Source organism: Rhinatrema bivittatum, chromosome 13 (assembly GCF_901001135.1).
Source record: "Rhinatrema bivittatum chromosome 13, aRhiBiv1.1, whole genome shotgun sequence".
NCBI classification, from domain to species: Eukaryota; Metazoa; Chordata; class Amphibia; order Gymnophiona; family Rhinatrematidae; genus Rhinatrema; species Rhinatrema bivittatum.
In genome coordinates this window covers 52,540,145-52,560,001 of record NC_042627.1, presented here as the reverse complement: position 1 = coordinate 52,560,001, position 19,857 = coordinate 52,540,145, and the positions used below count along the sequence as shown (strand labels likewise).

Here is a 19,857-nt window from a genome sequence, read left to right as displayed (position 1 = left end):
GTCAGCCTGTGGGGCTCCAAAAGATGGCAGTATTCTGGGCTGTGCAGGCTAAGAAGAATGATGGGTTTAAGCTTGTAAGGAGTGTTGGGTGAAACCTGGGAAATGGGGGATTGGGGGGAGGAAGGGAGAACGGTGAGCCAATGGTGGGATCAAGCCTGTAGGAGAAGAAATCTGGGATGGGGTCGATCTGGAAAGCGAGAGAGAGAGAGAGGGTAGGAGATGGAATTAGAGAACTGAGGGGTGGGGATTTGAGGGTGGGGAGAGAGAACTAGGGGAGGGTCGAGCCTGGGGGTTGAGTCTAGGGGAGGGAGAGTGGGCATGAGTAGTGACAGGGGAAAGGGCAATAGGATTTAGTTTGAGGGGACGAGCTGGGCCAGAGAGAACTGGGGAATCAACATTTAGGGTAGGGATGAAAGGGCTGGGGAAAGAGAGAACTGTGGGGCGGGGGATGGAGAAAGAGAGGGAGTTGGGGTCTGGCCTAGGTGGGGAGAGAGAGCGCTGAGGAGGTCGATGTTGTGCGGTGGGGAGACCTGGGGTGGCTGAGCCTTGTGCATGGGAGAGAGAAAGCAAGTTGGGAAGGAAAGAGAAATAGAAGTGTGTGTGTTGGGTATCAAGCTTGGGTGGAGAGGCCAGGCTGTATCATACACTCTTACATAGTACTCCTAAAGGAATTCTGCACATTGTTTTTTTTTTCATTTTTTAATAATGTTTTCTGGATTGCTTTTTGAATTAAGACTCACTCAAATATAGCAATTCCTTTGAGTTATTTTGATAAAAGTGCACACAAATTTGCAGAACATTTTGTTTATGTAGAATTTTTTTCTAGGCAGAGCTCCTCCAGGAGTATGCTGCCATCTTTCAGGGGTCCAAGACATCTATAGTTTAAATATGGATTTAAGATAATGAGGTCCATAGGCAGAGGACTGGGAACAGTGGGTTCTTCCCCCAGAAATTAGAGATTAACAAGGAGAGTCCTGGTTTTTGGGTGCCTTCAGAATTTATCACCCTAGGCACCAGTGAGGTTGCCTATAACTAAATCTGGCCCTGGCAACTAACTAACTAACTAAATAAATAAACAAATAAATGATTATACTTACCAAAAGCTGTTAAAGTTTTATATGTTAAGCATATATTATCAATTAAAATAACTTACAGATGGGCAAAATATTTGTTTTTCTTCTTCTTTTTTTTTTTAATATTAGTTTAAAGTAGTACTGTTTTCCAAAGCAGTAGTATATAACTGACTTGGTGCTAAATTACAAATATTTCTGACTATTCTCTGTGTATCTTGTTGTTTATAATCCAGGGCCGGTGGTATTCCTTTTTAACTGTACTAATTGACTTTTATATTTATTCTATGCTTTGTAAAGAAAGCTCACCTATTGTATTTCATGGGAAAAATGAATAATTTTCAAATCCTATATTAATTTTTTTAAATAATTTTAACTTAAGGAAAAGTGTACCTTCGGTATAAACCAAATTTAGAAAAATACACAGAAGCAGTAATGATCACTCTCTAGTAATTAAACTTGTATTTATAAGTCATTAATTTGGATATTACTGCAAACCCTTGGAAGCAGCCAGGTTCAGAATAGTGTTACAAATAGCTTTACATGGAATGTGAACTGATTGGTTCATACAGTGTGTGATGTCATCATGGCATCAGAGATAAAATGGCCAATTCGATCTACTATGAGACAATTTGTGTTTCACTTACAAATATGGCTGCTTCCAAAAATTTGGGGGAATGGCATGTGCACGTTTTAAAAAATGTCCCAAATAATAATATTTTGATTGATATGGGGTATCATTATTTGCCATGGTGACGTTTGAAATACTGCACAACACAGAAGGTACAGTTTTTAATACTACACAGTACACAGAGAATTTAGTTTTCCCTTATATACAATGGAAATGCTGCACTTTTAACTTTGCAGAGGATATCATTTTATTTCACTGAACAGCAAAATGAAGCCAGGAGGCTTTCAAGCCTTCTGCTACAGTTTGGGACCTTGGGAGGTTATAGGAAGCTGTAACGTTGGAAGAACACCTCCTTTCTTGACTAAATAGAACCGGTTATGGTATATCCAAATTCTGAAAGAATGCTCAGCAGCTGAAACTGAATACTGGGGGGGGGGGGGGGGGGGGGGGGGGAGAGAGAGAGAGAGAGAGAGAGAGAGAGAGAAAGAAAGCCCAGTAACGTGTTTTATAATTTTCTTCCTCATAGAAAGGCCTTTTTCACGAATGCATTTTTATCATGTTGAATCTATAGGAAAATTTTTAAAGATCACTATCTAAAATTTAGAGATTATTTTATAGTATCCTCTATAAGGGATTAATCAGCACAGTTAATGTTTTCTAAATAAAAAAATGGTCATTGTAAAATTAACATCGTGTTGGTTGTATTTGTTTTCCAAATTGATCTATTGGATACAAGTTAGTGTTGCAAATTGATATCTTTGAAGTATTGATTTTTAAATCTTCTCTATGTAAGTGAACACGTGCTACCAGCCTGCCCAATAATACCAGTGATTTGCATTTAGTAAAAGGGAGAGAAGGCACCGGGCTCCATCCCCATGCACGCATTGCTCGGATTTTTAGAGGGAAGGGGGCTTTGTAATCTCACCAACGGCTGCCAAGGCTATGGGACTACGGGGCTCCGGGACACGGCAAAGAAAGCATTGGAATGGGATCCTCCTCTCTTGCCAGTCTCTTTTCTTCTTTTTCCGAGACTGCATCAGATAGTTGCATGGACGTACCGAGCACCAATTCAGACTGTTGCGGCTGAAGGTCTCTCAAGCTGGAGGTTTGCTGGGACTGGAGGTCCAAACAGCTCTCTTTCTCCCTTTAAGTTCTTGGAAAGGTGGCTTGACTGTACCACAGAGTGAAGGCTCACTAACGCCCAGGGCACGGGCAGAAAAGACAATAAAATGGATGGGATGGATTTAGTGAATAAGCTCCTGCAACTGCCAGCGGCATTTGCGTCGGGTGCCCAAGCTGAAAGCCAAAGCGTGGCATCGCCTGGAGGCAAAGGTCACTGCCAGGGCAGCCCGCGGAGCTGAGCCCCACCACTGCCGTCTGTGGATACAAAGAGCAGGGCGCAGAGTGCCACCTTAAGCCGGGGGAAATGTGACGAATACTTGTCTGAAATCAGCAGAATTAGTCATTCAGAAAGCAGGTCGCTCTCCCGAGCTTTCCGAAATAGGTTTGCGAGAAAGCAAGCACATCAAAAGAGTATTTAGGAAGAAAAAAAATCAACAATTCGTTTGATCTGAAACGTATTCTTTTTATCTTAAGATATCGTTAAGTGTCATTTACTTGAATTCTACCGTCAGGTCCAAGATCTGTCACAAGAAAGGTAAGCAAAAAAAAATGAAATTGTTGAAAGAATCCACTTGAAATGCATTAGGTCCCTTAACATTTTGAAAATAAATATACAATATTTAAGGTTTCAAAAGAGCACATTTGTTTAAACTAATGTTCATATGTCGAATTGCATATACTGACAAATGAAACAGGTATTTTAGGTGTTTGCTCTTGAAATTGAAGGATGCGGCAATTTGTTGAAAGGACAGTAAAGTGCAAACATATATTTTGTTCACCGCATCACATAAGTATGATCAGCATCTACAAATATATCGCCATCATATCCATCTCTACCTGTGCAACATCTCTCTGGCTGCCTACCTATGTCTGATGAAGAGGTATTTCTTCATCAGTTCAGTCACTTTGGCTTGGCAGCGTTTGCTTTCAGATAACGCCAAGAAAAGGGTCCAATGTATTCTAATTCAAGCGGTTGCTTCCCGTATTGATCCATGTAAATAAATGGAGATTCAGGTCGACCGAATTGTCGTAAAAATACACTCCACACACACCTAAGAAAGCTGGCCGAATCAATCCTTAACTGGAGATTCGAAATGCATGCGGAACCCCACACCTTCTAACGGATTTAATGTCTAGGAGGTAAATAAGTCCCGTGGAAATCTGTCCCCCAGTGACAGTTTATTTGTAAAATCCATTTAATATACATTTGTGAAAAAGAGAATCGGAGAGGCCACACCGCTCTGCTAGCTAAGAAATGAAATCCTATTACCTTAAAATAGGCTTATATTAAAAAAAAAAAAAAAAAAGGTGCGTGCTTGCAACCTAAGGGCCTCATTTACTGAGCATCTTTCCCATAGGCTCAGAATAGGAGAAAAACCTTACTAAATTAGGCCATAATCTAGAAATTAAAAAAAAAAAAAAATCTGGCAACTTTCGATTCTTTGAAGAAGAGGCATAGATAGATTCATTCATTTATTTATTCCGTCATACACATATAGGCCAAAAACGTGGCTCTTTCCTTAGTTTTGCCTTTGAAGTGGATCGGTGACCCTGACACCAACTCGCATTGACTGTCTCGCGTTCTCTAGGGACAAATTAATGGAGACCTATCAGTTAATTAACAAACCTTCACTCCAGGCATCACCATCATAATAAAGCTAGACTCAATACGAATAGCAATTCTGGGGGAAAGAAAAATTAAACAGAAATCAAACACACCAAAATCTTAACGCCTTGAAATCTTTTTTCTTGTACAACAATCATGAATCAATTTCCTGAAACACTGAACACTGTTGAGATATTGTATTCCCGTTACATTAAATATTCTGCGAAACTGTCTGACATTCACAATATGTGTGCCTAGATGTGAGTACATTGGTTTATATGTGTGCATTTGTCTAGGTGTGTGTGCGTATATATACCTTTATATACACACGCACACATATATACTATATATACTATATACACATTCACTGTGTGTGTGTGCGTGTGCGTGCCTGTGTGTGTAGACATAGACACACACACAAATAAAACATACAATGCCGACACACGCGCGCGCACACAAATACATACACCCGAATCTATTACATGTACTCTAATATACTGAAATAAATCACTTTGACTACAAGCCTTTTATTGCTGCACACAATTTAAAAATAATTATAATTATCAGTGGCATGCTCTGTCTTTTACATATCGTTGCAACTCCAAATTATAGAAATGTAGGCGAAAGAAGAACGTTCCATAGTCAATTAGAAATGAACAGAAAAATGAAATAAACAAAACATGTTTTCCTTTTCCTGAATAAGCACTAAGAATATGTCACTTAAGCAGTCAGCAGTTCCAACAGTAATTAAACAAGGCCTTACCACCTTTCTATGCATAGCTTTAATTTCTACATGTAAGATAAATGGTCCAGATTACACTAATTGCTGGTTAGGTTAGTATCAATTAGTACAAATCCACATACATAGCAATACCCTGATATCCATCTCCAAAAACAATGCATGATAATAACATAAAAACCTCCGCACCAAGAGGAACATGAACAGCCACTGACAACAATCCTGTAGAGGGACTTAGTACACCAGCGCAATGTACAGAAAATGTGTGTGTGTGTGTGTGTGTGTGTGTGTGTGTGTATTTAAGAAAGAGCTCCTTGAAAGATTGGTAAAACTGCTTGCAGTCTTCAAATACAGTGCTTCCGCAAGGTTTCTGTCATGAAGATAGTAATGTGTGCATATAAGGATTATCTATCTATTCTTGGGAGGGGGGGGGGGGTGTTGGGGGGTGGGGGCTGAAACAGAATGTTGAGTTTATAGCAAAGCAATTCAGACACAAAAGCTTGGACAAATTACGTACGCCTCTTTTTTTTCTCCAGGCAGGATTTATTAGGGACCAACATGCAAGTACAATCTTGAGAAAGAGAGAGAGAGGGAGAAGGAACGGTTTTGTATTATTCTGTGTGCAAAATCTAAAATGTTGGTTTACACTTGAATACTCGAGGTATACAAATATAGACATGTGCCTTTTGTTCATTGTGTCGCACATACAAATAATTCATTAATATTTGAATCCAAGAAAAGGGTGGCTGGGTGGGGAACTTTTGCAATATATCTTGCCGCCTCTAAGCTCACGTGTAATCCATTTCCAAGACGTGTACACACCGAAGGATTGTTCTTAGGCTAACATTAATGCGTGCAAATAGGGACAGGAAGGCAAAGGGCGAGAAATCAAAGACATTGTTACAATTAACACGGGAAATGTAAGTCTGCGATAATACTTCGAGAAGGCAACTGCACCGAAAGCACTGACGATGTTAGACGTCGATACTTTGAAAGAAAGCTAAAGAGAGAGAGAGCGAGAGCGAGAGAGAGAGACAGGAAACTAGCGAGATGCATTCTTAGGGCTCACCTGCTAGTCTGAGAGCAGACATTCTCTGGAATTCCGGCTCTTGAAGCCACTTCCACATTCTCCGGAAGGTCTCCCGGCCGGATTTGAGCTTGCTCCAAGGTTTGGGGTTCCTCAGCAGATCTGAGAGGGTCCCTTGAGATCGGCACAACACCCTCTGGGCGAAGATTGCCTGGGGAATGCTGTACCGTTTCAGCTCGGTGGTGATCCTCTGAGCTACTTCTTTGGTATTGATTTCCTCCATTTGCCCTGAATTACTTCCATTGTTAACCTGCGATCCAGTCATAGAAGAAGGGTTTTGCTCCCTGGTGGAACCCAGAATCTGTCCATGAGTCTGGGCATTCAGATGGGCATGGGGGTGATGTGAAATCCCATTGATAGGCACCATGCCAGCAGATGGCGGGGTTAGATGTTGGTCACCATGCCTGGACAACATGGCCGGGTGATGGGCTTCAAATCCGTTAGGGGTAAGCATTTTCTCGGTGGGCATGGTGGCGCTGGGGTGAGCGTAGTGGGGCAGCCCTTGCTGGGAGTTGTGAATGCCTCCTAGCCCCGATCCAGATAAAGGGGAAAGGCTCTGCCCCATGCCGGTCACATCCTTATGGTAAGGAGTGTAGAGATTGTTCATAGAAGCCAGACCCCTTTCGTCCCTCATCAGGGTGAAGCTGCCACTCACGTTGCCCGGTATCCGCTGGTGGGGATGGTGATGATGATGGTGGTGATGGTGGTGATGAGGAAACTTATCCGAGACCGTCGAGATGGGAGGTAGAGGCTGCAAAGGGGTTAATGTGGTATAGGTGCTGCTCATGCTCATCCCAGGGGGTGTCTCACAAGCCATAGTCATGGTGGGGTGCAGGGGTGCCGATAAAGTATGATCGGGGGGTCGGTGATGATGGTGGTAGTCACCACTGTCCAGGATGGAAGCCATGCCCATAGAGCGAGGATGAGCAGGCAAGTGATTGCTGCGGTGGGCCACCGAGCTCCTGTGATGAGGGCTGCTGTTCATCAAATCAACCGTTGTTGGCACCGGCTCATGGCTCACCCCGTGCAGATCGCCTATATTCTCCATCGTCAGCTGAGCATTCATTATCATTTGTGCGAGTCTGTAGACAAAACATCTATCTGATCTCTTAGAGAAAGGTCCAAGGAAGTCTTCAGGTTTGACGGATGCAGGATTTCTTGTTGTAAATGTTTATGAATTTTTTTTCAGTTTCTTTTTTCCCCTCCCCCTAATCTAATTTTAAGGCCCCCCGCTCTTTTAAAACAGCGTCCGCAGCCGTGATTGGAGCCTGATCGTGTCCCTCGCCATCTCTAGCCATGTCTCTTTACTGTTTCACTGTCTTTTGGCCACGGCTCTGTTGCTGCAGCTGCCGAAAGGAGAGGACGCGTGCGCACTCGGGGCCATGCAAGCCCCACACCGCTTTGTGACGTCACTCTCCATATTAAGGAAGGGGGCAAATTTATTTACTATTCCAGCCCGAGCTCAGTGCCCGCGCCGAGGAAGCAGGAAAGGAGCGGTTTCTTCCAGGATCAAACTTAAAAAAAAACCCAAACAACAAAAAACACAACCATAAAAACCCCGCACCTCGCCTAGCTTTCCCACGCCAGCCTACGCCATGTTAAATACGTCTCAGCAGCCCTCCAAAGCAAACAAAGGAATGTGTAGAACCCTCTTTCTATTTAACCTCCATGTCACCGAGCCTTAGGTTTTCTTTTTAAAGTCTTTTAACGCACGCCTTCCTAGAAGCATTATTTGCCCACAATGCTCCGAGTGGCATCCTTTCGGCTGCTTCAGCTGTAAAAGGCAAACAGAGCTCCCGACCAAGGCACAATAGAATTTATTAGCAAACATATTGAATTCTGCAGAAATGTCCTGACATGCTGACCTGCGCATTACACTAGCTCGGTGCAGTTATGAATCAGATATCTAAATGTAGAATCACATAATGTATGCTGTGTCACTAACAAGGGCAAAAAGCAGAAGGTGTGAGCTGCCAGCGTACCCTGCTCAGGAGGCGTCCGCTCTCCTCCCAGCGCACCTCCTTCTAGGGATCTGAGAGCTGAGAAATCTTACTGTTGTAATTAAGCCTCCTAGTCCCTCCCCTTTGATGACTTAGCATTTTGAGTGTGTGAGCCTCCTTAAATTGAATTTTAATATTAACTTCCGGGTTTCCTCGCTTCGACACTTCTAGGTACAAAATCGCAGCGCCCTATTTAACCAGCCAACAAAAGCCAAGCAGATGTGATCCAGATTAGCAAAGCTCGGTGGACAGCAGCCCAGCCTCGCTGCCCTTTAATGCAGCTCGCTCCTTAACGCGGCAGGTTTTATGCTCTCGCCCTCTTTCTTTCTTTTTTTTAAGATTAGTAAATGCAAGAAGTACTGCTCATCCGATATCGGCATTTTTAACAATTCTCAAAAATGCAAATAAGCCTGAATCGTGGTGTCTACAGTTTTGTTTTGTTTTTCTTGTTATCGGTTCCAGGGAGGGAAACAACATTTGGTTGTATGTAGGCGGACCTGTTCAGTTTTTAGAGCTGGAGTAGGGGGTTAATTTTGAAATTAGATGAGCGTGCAAATGTAAGGTTAGAAGTGAAGTAGGGACAAATAGGATGTTCAGAAGATCCTGGCAACCTGCTGCTAGGAGGTAAGGAAGAAACCACATAAAGCCTTCTCCACTCACCCCAGAATAGGCTCTCTCTAACTCCGAGAAGACCTGGCTTAATGAACATAGAAATTATTAGCTCCTTTAAATTAAATACGTTCTACACATCTCAAGCTGTTGAGTAGGAAAAAAGTGGGTAGAGGAGATGGTTTGGTTTTTTTTTTTCCGTCTGAAGAAAGGACAGATGTGCCTATTGTTCGTCCATTAACAGCAGCAAAGCAAGCCACCCAAAGTAGGGTTTCTTTCTGCTCAAGGCAAACTGCAGGAGGGCCAGACTCGTGCGCACACAACGTTATGTGTGAACGAACCAGGACTAAAATAGCACGACTGATTAAAAAGAAATAGACTGGGCTCCATAACAAAATCAAACAGAATTGTTCACAACACCACAGTAGGACAGAAAATGAAGTAGATTTTTTTTTGTATGATTGATGTGATCTAGTGTCATCCCTCCCCTCTCCCACATGCTATAGAATATAAAAGATTTCTTTCAAAGATCTGTTTATACTGTAGGCAGACCTAATATAGTTTTAGAAAACTATTTACTATGGTACATGTAAGTGAAGTAAAGTCAAACAATTATATACACAAAATATATGCTAAATGCAATCAATCGGCACTTTTTGTTTTTTTAGGCTATTAAAATCATGTTGATGCTTAGATAAATTTGCCGCATTTTTTAAACACTGATAGCGAACACGGCTTGACAACTAATGGATTTGTAGCTTGCGCAATTAATTAATTTGCGGCCTAATTATTGATTAAAAATGCTTTTAGGAGTATTTAAGACTCAAACAGACAAATACTTTTCATTCACCTTTTAGAGTAGGATCCAGGTCCCACAATTAGATGCATTTACCTACAAAAGTGATTTTGAAGTAGCTAGAATTATTGGAACAGATCTGAAACAGGAATACACTCACAACAGAGTCAAATGCAAGGGAGAAGAAAAATGTTTAGACTAATAATCATGTTGTTGGTGTTCAACTGCAATTCAGTTTGTGTAGTTCAGCACCATACATTTAACAAGATAATCGTTATGTCCCTTAAGTTTTTATTTGGTCTGTATATGTCTGCAAAAGAGGCCCAAGAAATAAGGCTTTTTAAAATGTTCCCGATGAACTATGAATACATTATATATAAGGCTTCACAGCCTTATATAAAACTCCCATTTGACGTCTACAAACAATACAGTTGGTATGCCAAAAGCTATAATTCTAAAAAACATTTTAAATAAACAGCATGGAATTTTTACGTCTTCATTTCAGTACCAACAATCCTAATAAAATGTCTATCATACACAACAATATTGCATGTGAAATATTTGTACCATACACACCGGATAAAGAAATTCGAGGCCCTTGGATTTGTATTTAAATTCACTAGAATGGTGATTTAAAAAATAAAATCAATCGTTTACATTGTCAAGCTTTTAATCCATCCCCCAGAGGCCTGTGTTTTTGTAGGGTTGTAAATTACTGCTACTTGCTAGCATTTTTGCTTTTTTGGTTTTGTTTTTGGCTTGTGAAAGGTTTTATTTTATGCTGTGATAAGATGAGGAACAGGCCCCTCTGCTGCCCTTGTGCTGGTGACAGCTTGCAGTGGTCAGTGGATGGAGGGCTTCCCTTTCCAAAGGGGAGCATGTCAAAGGTGACGCGTGAAGACTCCAAAAGCCAACAGCTGCCAGTTGAGCAGATTAACTTTTCCAGACTTTCCCCTGTTGAGCTTCTTGGAAACTTGCCTGGTGACAAAACAGATACATCTGTCATGGGAAACGTAGATAAAAAAAAAAAAAGTTTAAAAGCCTGTAACAGAAGTGAAAATGCACACGAAAGTCTCTAACCGCCCCCCCATCTCCTCCCCACCCCCGAAAATCAATGGGTTTAAATAGATCGCCCCTTCCTCTGCTCCCACTGTGGAGGATATACCGGTTCTGCTCGAATTATAAAAATGTATTGGGAATAACATTACTGATGAAAATTAAAACGTTCAGATTTTTGCCATTTAAAAGATTTCTAAATATATAATATGAACATTCTAAAATGTTCGCTTTCTGTTTTCGCCATGATGCTTGTAGAGATTTCAGATCTGTATTTCATGAGGCCTATGGGAACTTCCTGTGAAAAATAAAAACTTCTTGACGATTCTTATATTTAACTGTTATTTTTAGGAATAAAAATATTGGGTGGCAATATGACACATCTACATGCACCTTGCCCGGTCTAAGCATTCCACAAACCATAGCTTTAAATATTGGAAACTCCAATTAATCCCCTAGATATTTAACATAGTGCAGTAAGAAGTCCGATTAATGAACCTCTTTGAAAAAGACATCTTTGGACAGGATGGGGTGAGACCAAAAGTATAACTGGGTAGGTTTTCAGTAAAAGGTACATCTGTTCATGCTCTCATAGTGGTCGATATTTTTCATTCACAAGCTTGTCTCTCTCTTTTGCAAAAGGGGAAATTACGCTTTTTGTTGGGATTCACTCAAGCGGCCGTCAGGCAGGTTAGAAACCCCAGTTTGCCTTGTATTTTGTGATTCCATTCCGTAAGCAAAGAAACATCATCCTATGCGCTTAGTACGAAAGTGGTACGATAAAATCAGCACGCGAAAGAAAAGATGTGTGGCAAAGGTTTTTTTTTTTTTTCCTTTGAAGAGTTAATTGGCATGTATAAAGTATTCCGAATAAGTGACCCGAGATGTTTATTAATATGTAGGACCCGTCTTCAAAGTCATTCGCTATAGATCGCAACTGTATCTCTTTGAAACGGGCATTATTTACAGATTAAGAGGAAGCATAGGACTCAAAACAGTTTTAGTCATTATTAACACTCAGGATCACACTCTTAGTCCCTATACAAAGCGTTTCAAGGGTTCATTAGACACTTCTGTCACTTCATCCAGTTCAAGTTGTCAGGCATTTATTTGATTACGGAAAACGCTGGAATCAAGATGTTTGAGATCGTTTTCATAAATGAAGTTGTTTGCTTCAGTTTTGCTTTAATTACTCAGGAAGTTTGTTGTCTCCGGTTCACATTTAAAATCGTCTTTCGGGAACAGGCAACAGAATGCAAAACATAGCCAGTCATAGTAACAGAAATTTAAATTTACATTCCAGGGAATCGAAAGAGAAGACTCATTTATTTTGAAATTCCCAAAAACATTGTAGAAAGGGATTGATCTGGATTTTTTTTTCTGCCTATACAGCTACTTCCAAATTTAAATATTCCTGCACTTCTTTTCTGGTTTTGTCAGTCTATTGGTACCTTCCAGACACCAGACCACAATGTTTTATAGTGAAGGAACTTATGAAAGCATACAAAACACTTTAAATAATTTAACATTGTATTTCAGGAAAAAATAGCTTTCTTAAATCATCCTCCACAATATAATTTGCAGACTTACAGTATTGCCCTGGTAACTCTAAATTTTTAAAGTAGCAATATTCAAAGAGACATAGATGTCTGTATTAATTATTTATCCACTGATGCCTTCCTTCGTTTCTAACTTATTATTAATTAGGCGCCTCAAGTCTTTCGCAGAGAGCTCCACAAAGCCAGTTGCAGCTTTAAATATGAATTAAAAGCAAATCCAAGCTACTGTAATGCGAAAATTATTCCATGTCTTGCATGGCAGAGATGAATAGCTGTATGGATCAATACTGTGAAGCTATGCTCCAAACGACAGGGTTATTGATAGCCTATATTAATGATGTTAATGATGGAAAAAGGAAAACAAAAACCAAATCAGCTTATAAACTTTTTAGCTGATAAATACCCTGCAATAAAACCGAGGGACATGGTTTCAAGAGAGGCAGAGTAAAAGGAAAATAAATATTACAGTAGCTAATTTACCTCTGAGCTAATTTCACTTATATGAACTTTGCAGCCCCATCTTCAACCCTTCACTATCATCAGATCACATTATTATAAAACATTTTAGTCCTAGGGAGAATGTGAACATACTTACGCCAAACTTTTTAAAGTTTAATTTGACATAATTGCTCCTCAAATACTTTTTAGAACTGGAACAGCTGTCTACTAGAACTAAAAGATGAGCATTAGGATAACAATCCCGACCACCAAATGCAAATTTAATTCTGCTGTAGGCAAAAGATAAATAAACTTTAACCGTGATATGCCAAGTATCTATCTAAGTAAAAATAATATTCTATTATTTTGGGGGGAATAAAAAGTTTATAAGCATGAATTTGACAATTAAATACTTGCTTTATATTCTGCTCGTAGGTCTTTACAATTTCCTTTAAAATGAGTCTGGTACAGGATATTATTAATATGGTAAATAAATTCATTTTAGTACACTTGGAACCGAAATTACTGTTTCATATTGATACAGAACTGTCTAAACTACATTATAAAAAGCTTTCCTCACTGGCAGATTATTCACTCAACAGAAATCGACCTACATGTAAATAGTGTTTATTCCATCTAAATACTGTCTCTTTGACTGGTTTTCATCAATACACTGCTTTTTTTTTTTTGCTTTCAGTTTCTATGCCTAGAATCAATTTAACTTTCTTGCCAAAACACACATGTCTTTTCCAAACCTCAGTTAAACATTTTCAGTCAGTTCAGTAGCCGGTTGCCTTTCAGTCTGTCTCTTCTGTAACATTATTTTCAAAGATTCAGAGGGCAATTTATTTAACTTGGGTCACTTCATAAGGGTTTCAGCGAACTACTAATAGTAGTAGGTATACTGGTTACATTGCCAAGTATGTAGACATGAAATTTAAACCATTAATTTGGCACATTGGGAATAACTAATGACCATTGCCTAAAGCATTGAAAGAATGCTGATACCGACTTGCTGATTTCAGCATTGCTGCCTGGAAACTCAAATAAACTTTACCTTTCCAGCAGGGAATTACAACATTGTTAAGAGAAAGAGCGAAAGCAACGATAAGAAGGGCTTACATCTTAAGCAAAACAGTTCTTACATGGTGCTCCGTTATCAGAAATGTAGGTGTTTTCCTTCCACCGTATATTAAGTATTTATATATTAAGCACAGTAAAAAAAGCATACATTCCATATTTTCGAATTATATGACTCTTTCCGAATACAGGTAGTCTCTCGAAAGAATAAGGTTGAGTTAATTATTACTATTATTATTTTACAAACGTGTTAATTTTGTGAGGTTCACTCTGCCTTTCCTTCTCTGCCGGATAGGCTCGTTCTGCGGAGTTAACTGTGACTCAATGTCAACTTTTAGTGGGTCAACTTTATTTTGTGAAAGTCCGTGTAAAAAAGTTGAGAAGCAAGTTTTTATCATATTCAGTTAACCAGCAATAAAAAAAAATAAGTAAACATGAATATTTAAAACTAGTAAAGAATCTTGATAAACTACAGCTCTGGATGAACATTTCATGAAAAGAAAATGTATCCAATTTGCATTTGTACAAAAGATATTCATTTACTTCAACCTTCTAGAAAGAGAAAACTCAAGGATAAATATATCAATCACTTTATAAAAAGTAGTGTGGCGAAACAGCTGCGAATAGTTATGATGTACATTTTCTTTTAAAATACATTACATTTAAAACCGAGGAAAATGCTATCAACTGAAGTGCGTTTTCTACAGTGAAAGTCAAAACTTGCTATGCTAGAAAGAGTTATGTTTAAATCATATTTGCTTTCCATATTGCAGTTGAAGACATCCTTTGATTGTCCAGTACTTACCTTCTAGTTTTATGGCAGTGGAAGAAAAAAAATAACTATATGGATAAATTGAATAATTTGTTTAATAATGTACTTTGTCTTGGAATTTTTCACTTATGCCACGGATTCAAAAAGGCCTCAAAACTTTCAATCATTTAAAAACCTAATATCTCTGTTGTCCTGCTTCTGTGTGTGTTTAAATTTCTATTTACTTTATATTTATTAAAGTAGAATTAATATACGTCATTATACGATCTTTATAACAAGTTAAATTTTGTATTTCTCTATAATTAAGAAAGACATTTTAGAACGATGCCACTTTGTGAAAGTTCAGCAAAATTACATATCATGACTTTTGAAAGTTAAATGTTAAAACGGATTATTTATCTGTGGCCCGTTTCAGTTTTACCCTTTTCTCAAAATATTCTGATATCTTGCAATCTAGTGTTTGTTAATTCACATATGCATGTCTTTTTTTACCATCTAAAGCCTCATCGGAAAAAAACCTCTCGTTCAGTCTGTTTAAAAGGTTATAAAGCCCTGAGTTTACCAAGCACAAGTCTGTACTGTATGTATTTAGTACAGTACAGAACTTCCACTCTCTGTTGTGGTATCTAGTGGAAATGATTAATTTTATTTTAGCAAACTTTACTAATATTATCTTATTTATAAGAAACTACTTGAAGGTTAAATTAGGCTATTTCTCGTTTTTAAAAGGCCACTGTACATTTTCAGCGGTAACAGAAACCGCTATAAGTACAGAAAGAGAGAAGGACGGTAAACAGGAAACAGAGAAACAAAAAAAAAAGGGAGAAAAATAAGGAACACAATATTTAAAAAGAAGAGTAATTGTAGTTAGTTAATTTGAATCTCTTTTTGAATAATCATCAGTATAATAAATCTACATAAAAATTACATTTCGACTCCTCTTACATAAACTCCTAAGAAGCCTCATTCCTTGTAGCTTCACACAGTTATAACTACCCCTTCATCAATTAATCTCACATTAGCTCACTTCCCAGTCATGGCTTCACTGTTTTGAATTCAAAGCTTCTTGTGTCCTCCCTCTGTTTAGAGTAGATTGTAAACTCTAAGGAGCAGGAACTCTTTCTTATGTGTCTCTGTGAAGAGCTGGGTACATCTTGTAGCATTATACAAATAACAATAAAAATCTCAAATCCATATGACAAAATGAGCGTTAAAACCGAGGAACCCTCAGAACAGACTTTATATGTGAAGCAGTAAGCACGAAATGTTTTAAACGCTTTACAATGTTTTAACGTTCCTGTATTTTCTATTTTCGAATTTCAACAGTTGTTTTAATATAAGATAAATGTAATTAATAACTTCCAGTAAGTTCAAAAATATGCTTTTCAGTCAAAGTTCATAATTCTAAATAACCTTCGCAACTAATGTTTTAAGGAGTAAAGAATCAAAGATAAAATAGGATTAAAGCACAAACAGAAGAGTAGATATTTCCGATATCACAATTTCCCACAGTCAATGCTAAAACTGTTATATCTATTACCTACTTACGTCATTGAACAATGACTGACCTCTTGGCTTTCGTTTTCATAATACAAAGGAAAGAATGGATTTATTAAATCCAATTTTCGTTATATATGAAAATGCACAATATGGACTCACTTGCATATTCTTACGACTAATTTAAATTTAAATTTGGTTAACCGAGACATGATACTACAATTTAAAAAATGCATTAACAATCAAACTTCAGGTGCACAATTGTTCCCAACGTTGTGTACTACCTATACTCGGCTGTACAAATAATGATTGAAAACATTGGATTATATTACTCAATAAAATTTTAAATGCACTTCGACTTCAATTTACTTCCTTATTTAAAAAATTCCCTTCCTTTTACTTAACTACTACTCTAATTTATCTGTTATCAAAGCTCCACTAAGCAGCCGAGAGTTTAGGGATTTCTGAGACGGCCGCCTTTGAATTACAGGTAAAAAGTACTGACAAATTGTTACTTATAGTTTGTATATAATCTGGAAATACTGTTTCCTTTCAAGGCTGGATTCACAGAAGCTGCAACCCAGATGGTGTAGTAAGGCCTTTCTAAGGCGATCAATCCATTGATTAGATAATGACACAAATCTTACGTCCAATAACCTTTGAACGTTAGTGTATCTCAATAAAATTATTTGTGTATAGTATGTAAGTCTGGCCTGAGCATTTTGCACTAATAGTCGTTCAAGGCATGCATTCTCAATCAAATACAGACTAACGTACATATATTCGCAAAGATCCATAGGCGTGTATAAGTTATTCCTCTGCTTACTTCTTTGCTTCATTATTTACACATATAACTCCCCCCAGACAATGCAAACATATTTACCATAATTTATTTTGTTTACACATAAGTAGTAAAACTATTTTAAATTGCTCCAGTTTTAACCTTTGCTACTTTATTTTCTGAAATGTCTTTTGGGTGTAAGATATTTTACAAATCTATGCTCGGAATATGCTCATTTTCTCCCCACTGATTATGACTTTCTTTCGCAAGTGGTCTATCATTACAACCAAATAATAAAGGAATGAAGGCCTTGGGCATTGTTAATTTAATGTGCAAAATTGAGAACCACAGTCTTTTTTTTTTTTTTAAACTGAAATGATATCTCTAGAAACTTAAAATGTGACTTCATTTGGTAGCCTTCTGTAGGACACTACAGCATATTTAAAGAACCACTTTTGCACTAGACCAAAGCAGAAGCTGATATTCTGACATCTTGTCTGCTTTCTCCATAGCCTGAGCTTGCTTTAAGTCCACTGAGCAAGGCACACGTTCAGCTCTGCAGCTACACTATCGATTACTTTGTCAAACCTCATCATAAATTCTCACACTGTTTTTACTGTGAAGTCACGGTATTTTTTATTTTTAAAGCTCGGGGCACGTAACCTATTTCAGCATGTATATAAAAATTAATTTGGAAAGTCAAGGGATATTTATCTAGCTGTACCTGTGTTGAAAGGTTACATTATATGCATATAAGAAAGGTGTTGATCTTAATGAATATTAGCGGTTTAAGTGGTGCTGAAGAACAGCTGCCGCTTACTACTTAGGAACATAAATATTTTCGATTTTTCTTCTTATTGGTTCATTTTGATCCTTTGCGATTTTTTAAATAAGCTACAGACATGGTTACGTCACTTCCGCTTTCTGTAATCCATTTCAAAATTTGACAAGGAAGATGAAACCAAGGTGCAATAAACATATTCGTAAATACATGTATATTTGCTAAATTATCGGCAAAGTACTTTTACATTGAGGGAGAATTAGGATTCTTGAACTATGTTGTTTCCAAAATTTGCCCAGATGCGCTTTTACCAAAACAGATGGGAATAAACAGAAATCTAACTCGTCATAAAGCCTTGCTTTTTTTTTAAATAGGCATCAACTAGATTAAAAGTATAATTCTCTGACAAAGACGAAAAGTTGCCAGAACTCTATGTTGTGGCTACAGGTTGGGCTAGGAAAGACTGCAAAAGAGCCAATAACAACAAGAACGATTTCACTTGTATTCTGAATTGGTTATTTGGCAAAGAGACAAATAGAAAGCTTTGAATATTTATTCAAACATAATCAAGTCAAAAGTCTCATATTTATGCGCCTATTTATAATTTCCAAAAATGTGTCCAGAGGATGCGAGATGAACATTTGATTAGTAAGACTGCTCAGGAATGCAGTGCCTAAGGTAGCCAGCTTAGCTGAAGTCAGTTAAATAATATAAGCAAATAAAGACATAAGCACTTAATTACAGAAATAATTTCAGCAGTTTGTGGTGATGGTCGTTGAGAAAAAATGTGAAAAGAAAAACATTTCGATCCTACTGGTGGAAAGGAAAGTGCCAAATAGGCGGTTTTAAATCAAAGAAGGAGCATTTTGGACCTAAGCCTAATAATCCATTTCACATGAAAGCGTCTTTAGAAAATTGTTATGTTACAGTAATATATTTTTGGATAATTATCACGTTCATGCAAACAATTATGTTGTTATTTCTGAACTATTTAAACTGTTCAGCATTTAATGCATATATTTATCTTGTTTACTGAAACATACTGTTCCATAATAGATTAAAGGACCTAAGGATTTTTCCAAACATTGATATTGTAGATCAGCCTTAAGGTCAAGCGAGCTACAGCAAACACACAATTTGTTTGCTTTAAATGCCCAGGAAAAAAATCCCAGTACCCCCCCCACACACACACACTCTCCCACAGCCTTTTGAAATGCGAGTTTATTAATAATCTTTTACCAGGAAACGAATTGTCGTGATCCCAGATTATTTTTTTATTTTTATTAAATGACGGTTCCAAATGCCTGTGAGCACAGAATAGCGTACGATAATAACCAGAGGTGGGAGATGATAATCGTACTTTTTAAAAATAGTAGGATCAAGTGCAAGAAACGATGACATGAAACACACTCCCACGCACACACAAACTCACACACAAGCATTGAACTTAAGTGTGTCCGTGTGGTTAGTCGCTCATCGTTTCTCTGGCAGACTTATGCGCTGGCTGCTGCTGCTGCATGCACAAAAGATCACAGTCCTCACACACACACACACACACACACACACACACACACACACACACACACACACACACACACACACACACACACACACACAACAATAGGTCCACACTGCTGCACGGTACACCCTGATTATTCACATCAGCAAGGTGGGGAGGTCCAGCGCAGGGACTGGACTCTCTCTGCACTGTTTCAGAGAGCAGCGGAGCTCATGACGCTGCTGTTGACCTCTGCAGAGCTTTAAACCTGGTTTGCATGTCCACGAAACTCAGCTGGGTGCCAAATGTCACCGCTGTCCTTTCACTAGCCTTTCTGATCCCCGCAGCCTTCAGCTTTTTGGAGTCTTTTTTTCTCCCACCCCCCTCCTCCCTTCCATGCTGCAGTTAGATATGCTTACCCCCGTGATCCGCGGCACATTAGCAGATTTCATGGCAAGTTGCCTCTTTGACATCCGATGCAGGTTCGCATCCTAGATTTGCCCCCCTAGGATAAAGCTATCTGCATAATTTCAAGTGGGGAAAAAGAAGTCGAAACGTGGAGGTCACCTTGGTCCCGTTAAAAACACAAAATAAGACAAGATGCAGATGATACCTTTTATTGGACTGATTAAAAAAAATACTACAGGCACGTTTTGCAGATTTATGGCTTCTTCATCGGGTCAGCATGTTCTGCACGGAGAGAGAAAGAGAAGGGCAGAAACCCGGTTCGCGTCG

General features: G+C 38.6%; 1 protein-coding gene across 1 annotated transcript in view; it reads right to left on the bottom strand.

Moving 5' to 3' along the window:
• ONECUT1 (one cut homeobox 1) overlaps positions 1 to 7,480 on the bottom strand; it is a 54,542-nt gene extending 47,062 nt beyond the window's left edge. Inside the window, exon 1 of the mRNA XM_029575653.1 lies at positions 6,238 to 7,480. Coding sequence (XP_029431513.1) covers positions 6,238 to 7,327 — 1,090 coding nt within the window. The 5' untranslated portion in view covers positions 7,328 to 7,480. The remainder of the gene's footprint in view (positions 1 to 6,237) is intronic.
• Between the last annotated feature and the right edge of the window lie 12,377 nt (positions 7,481 to 19,857).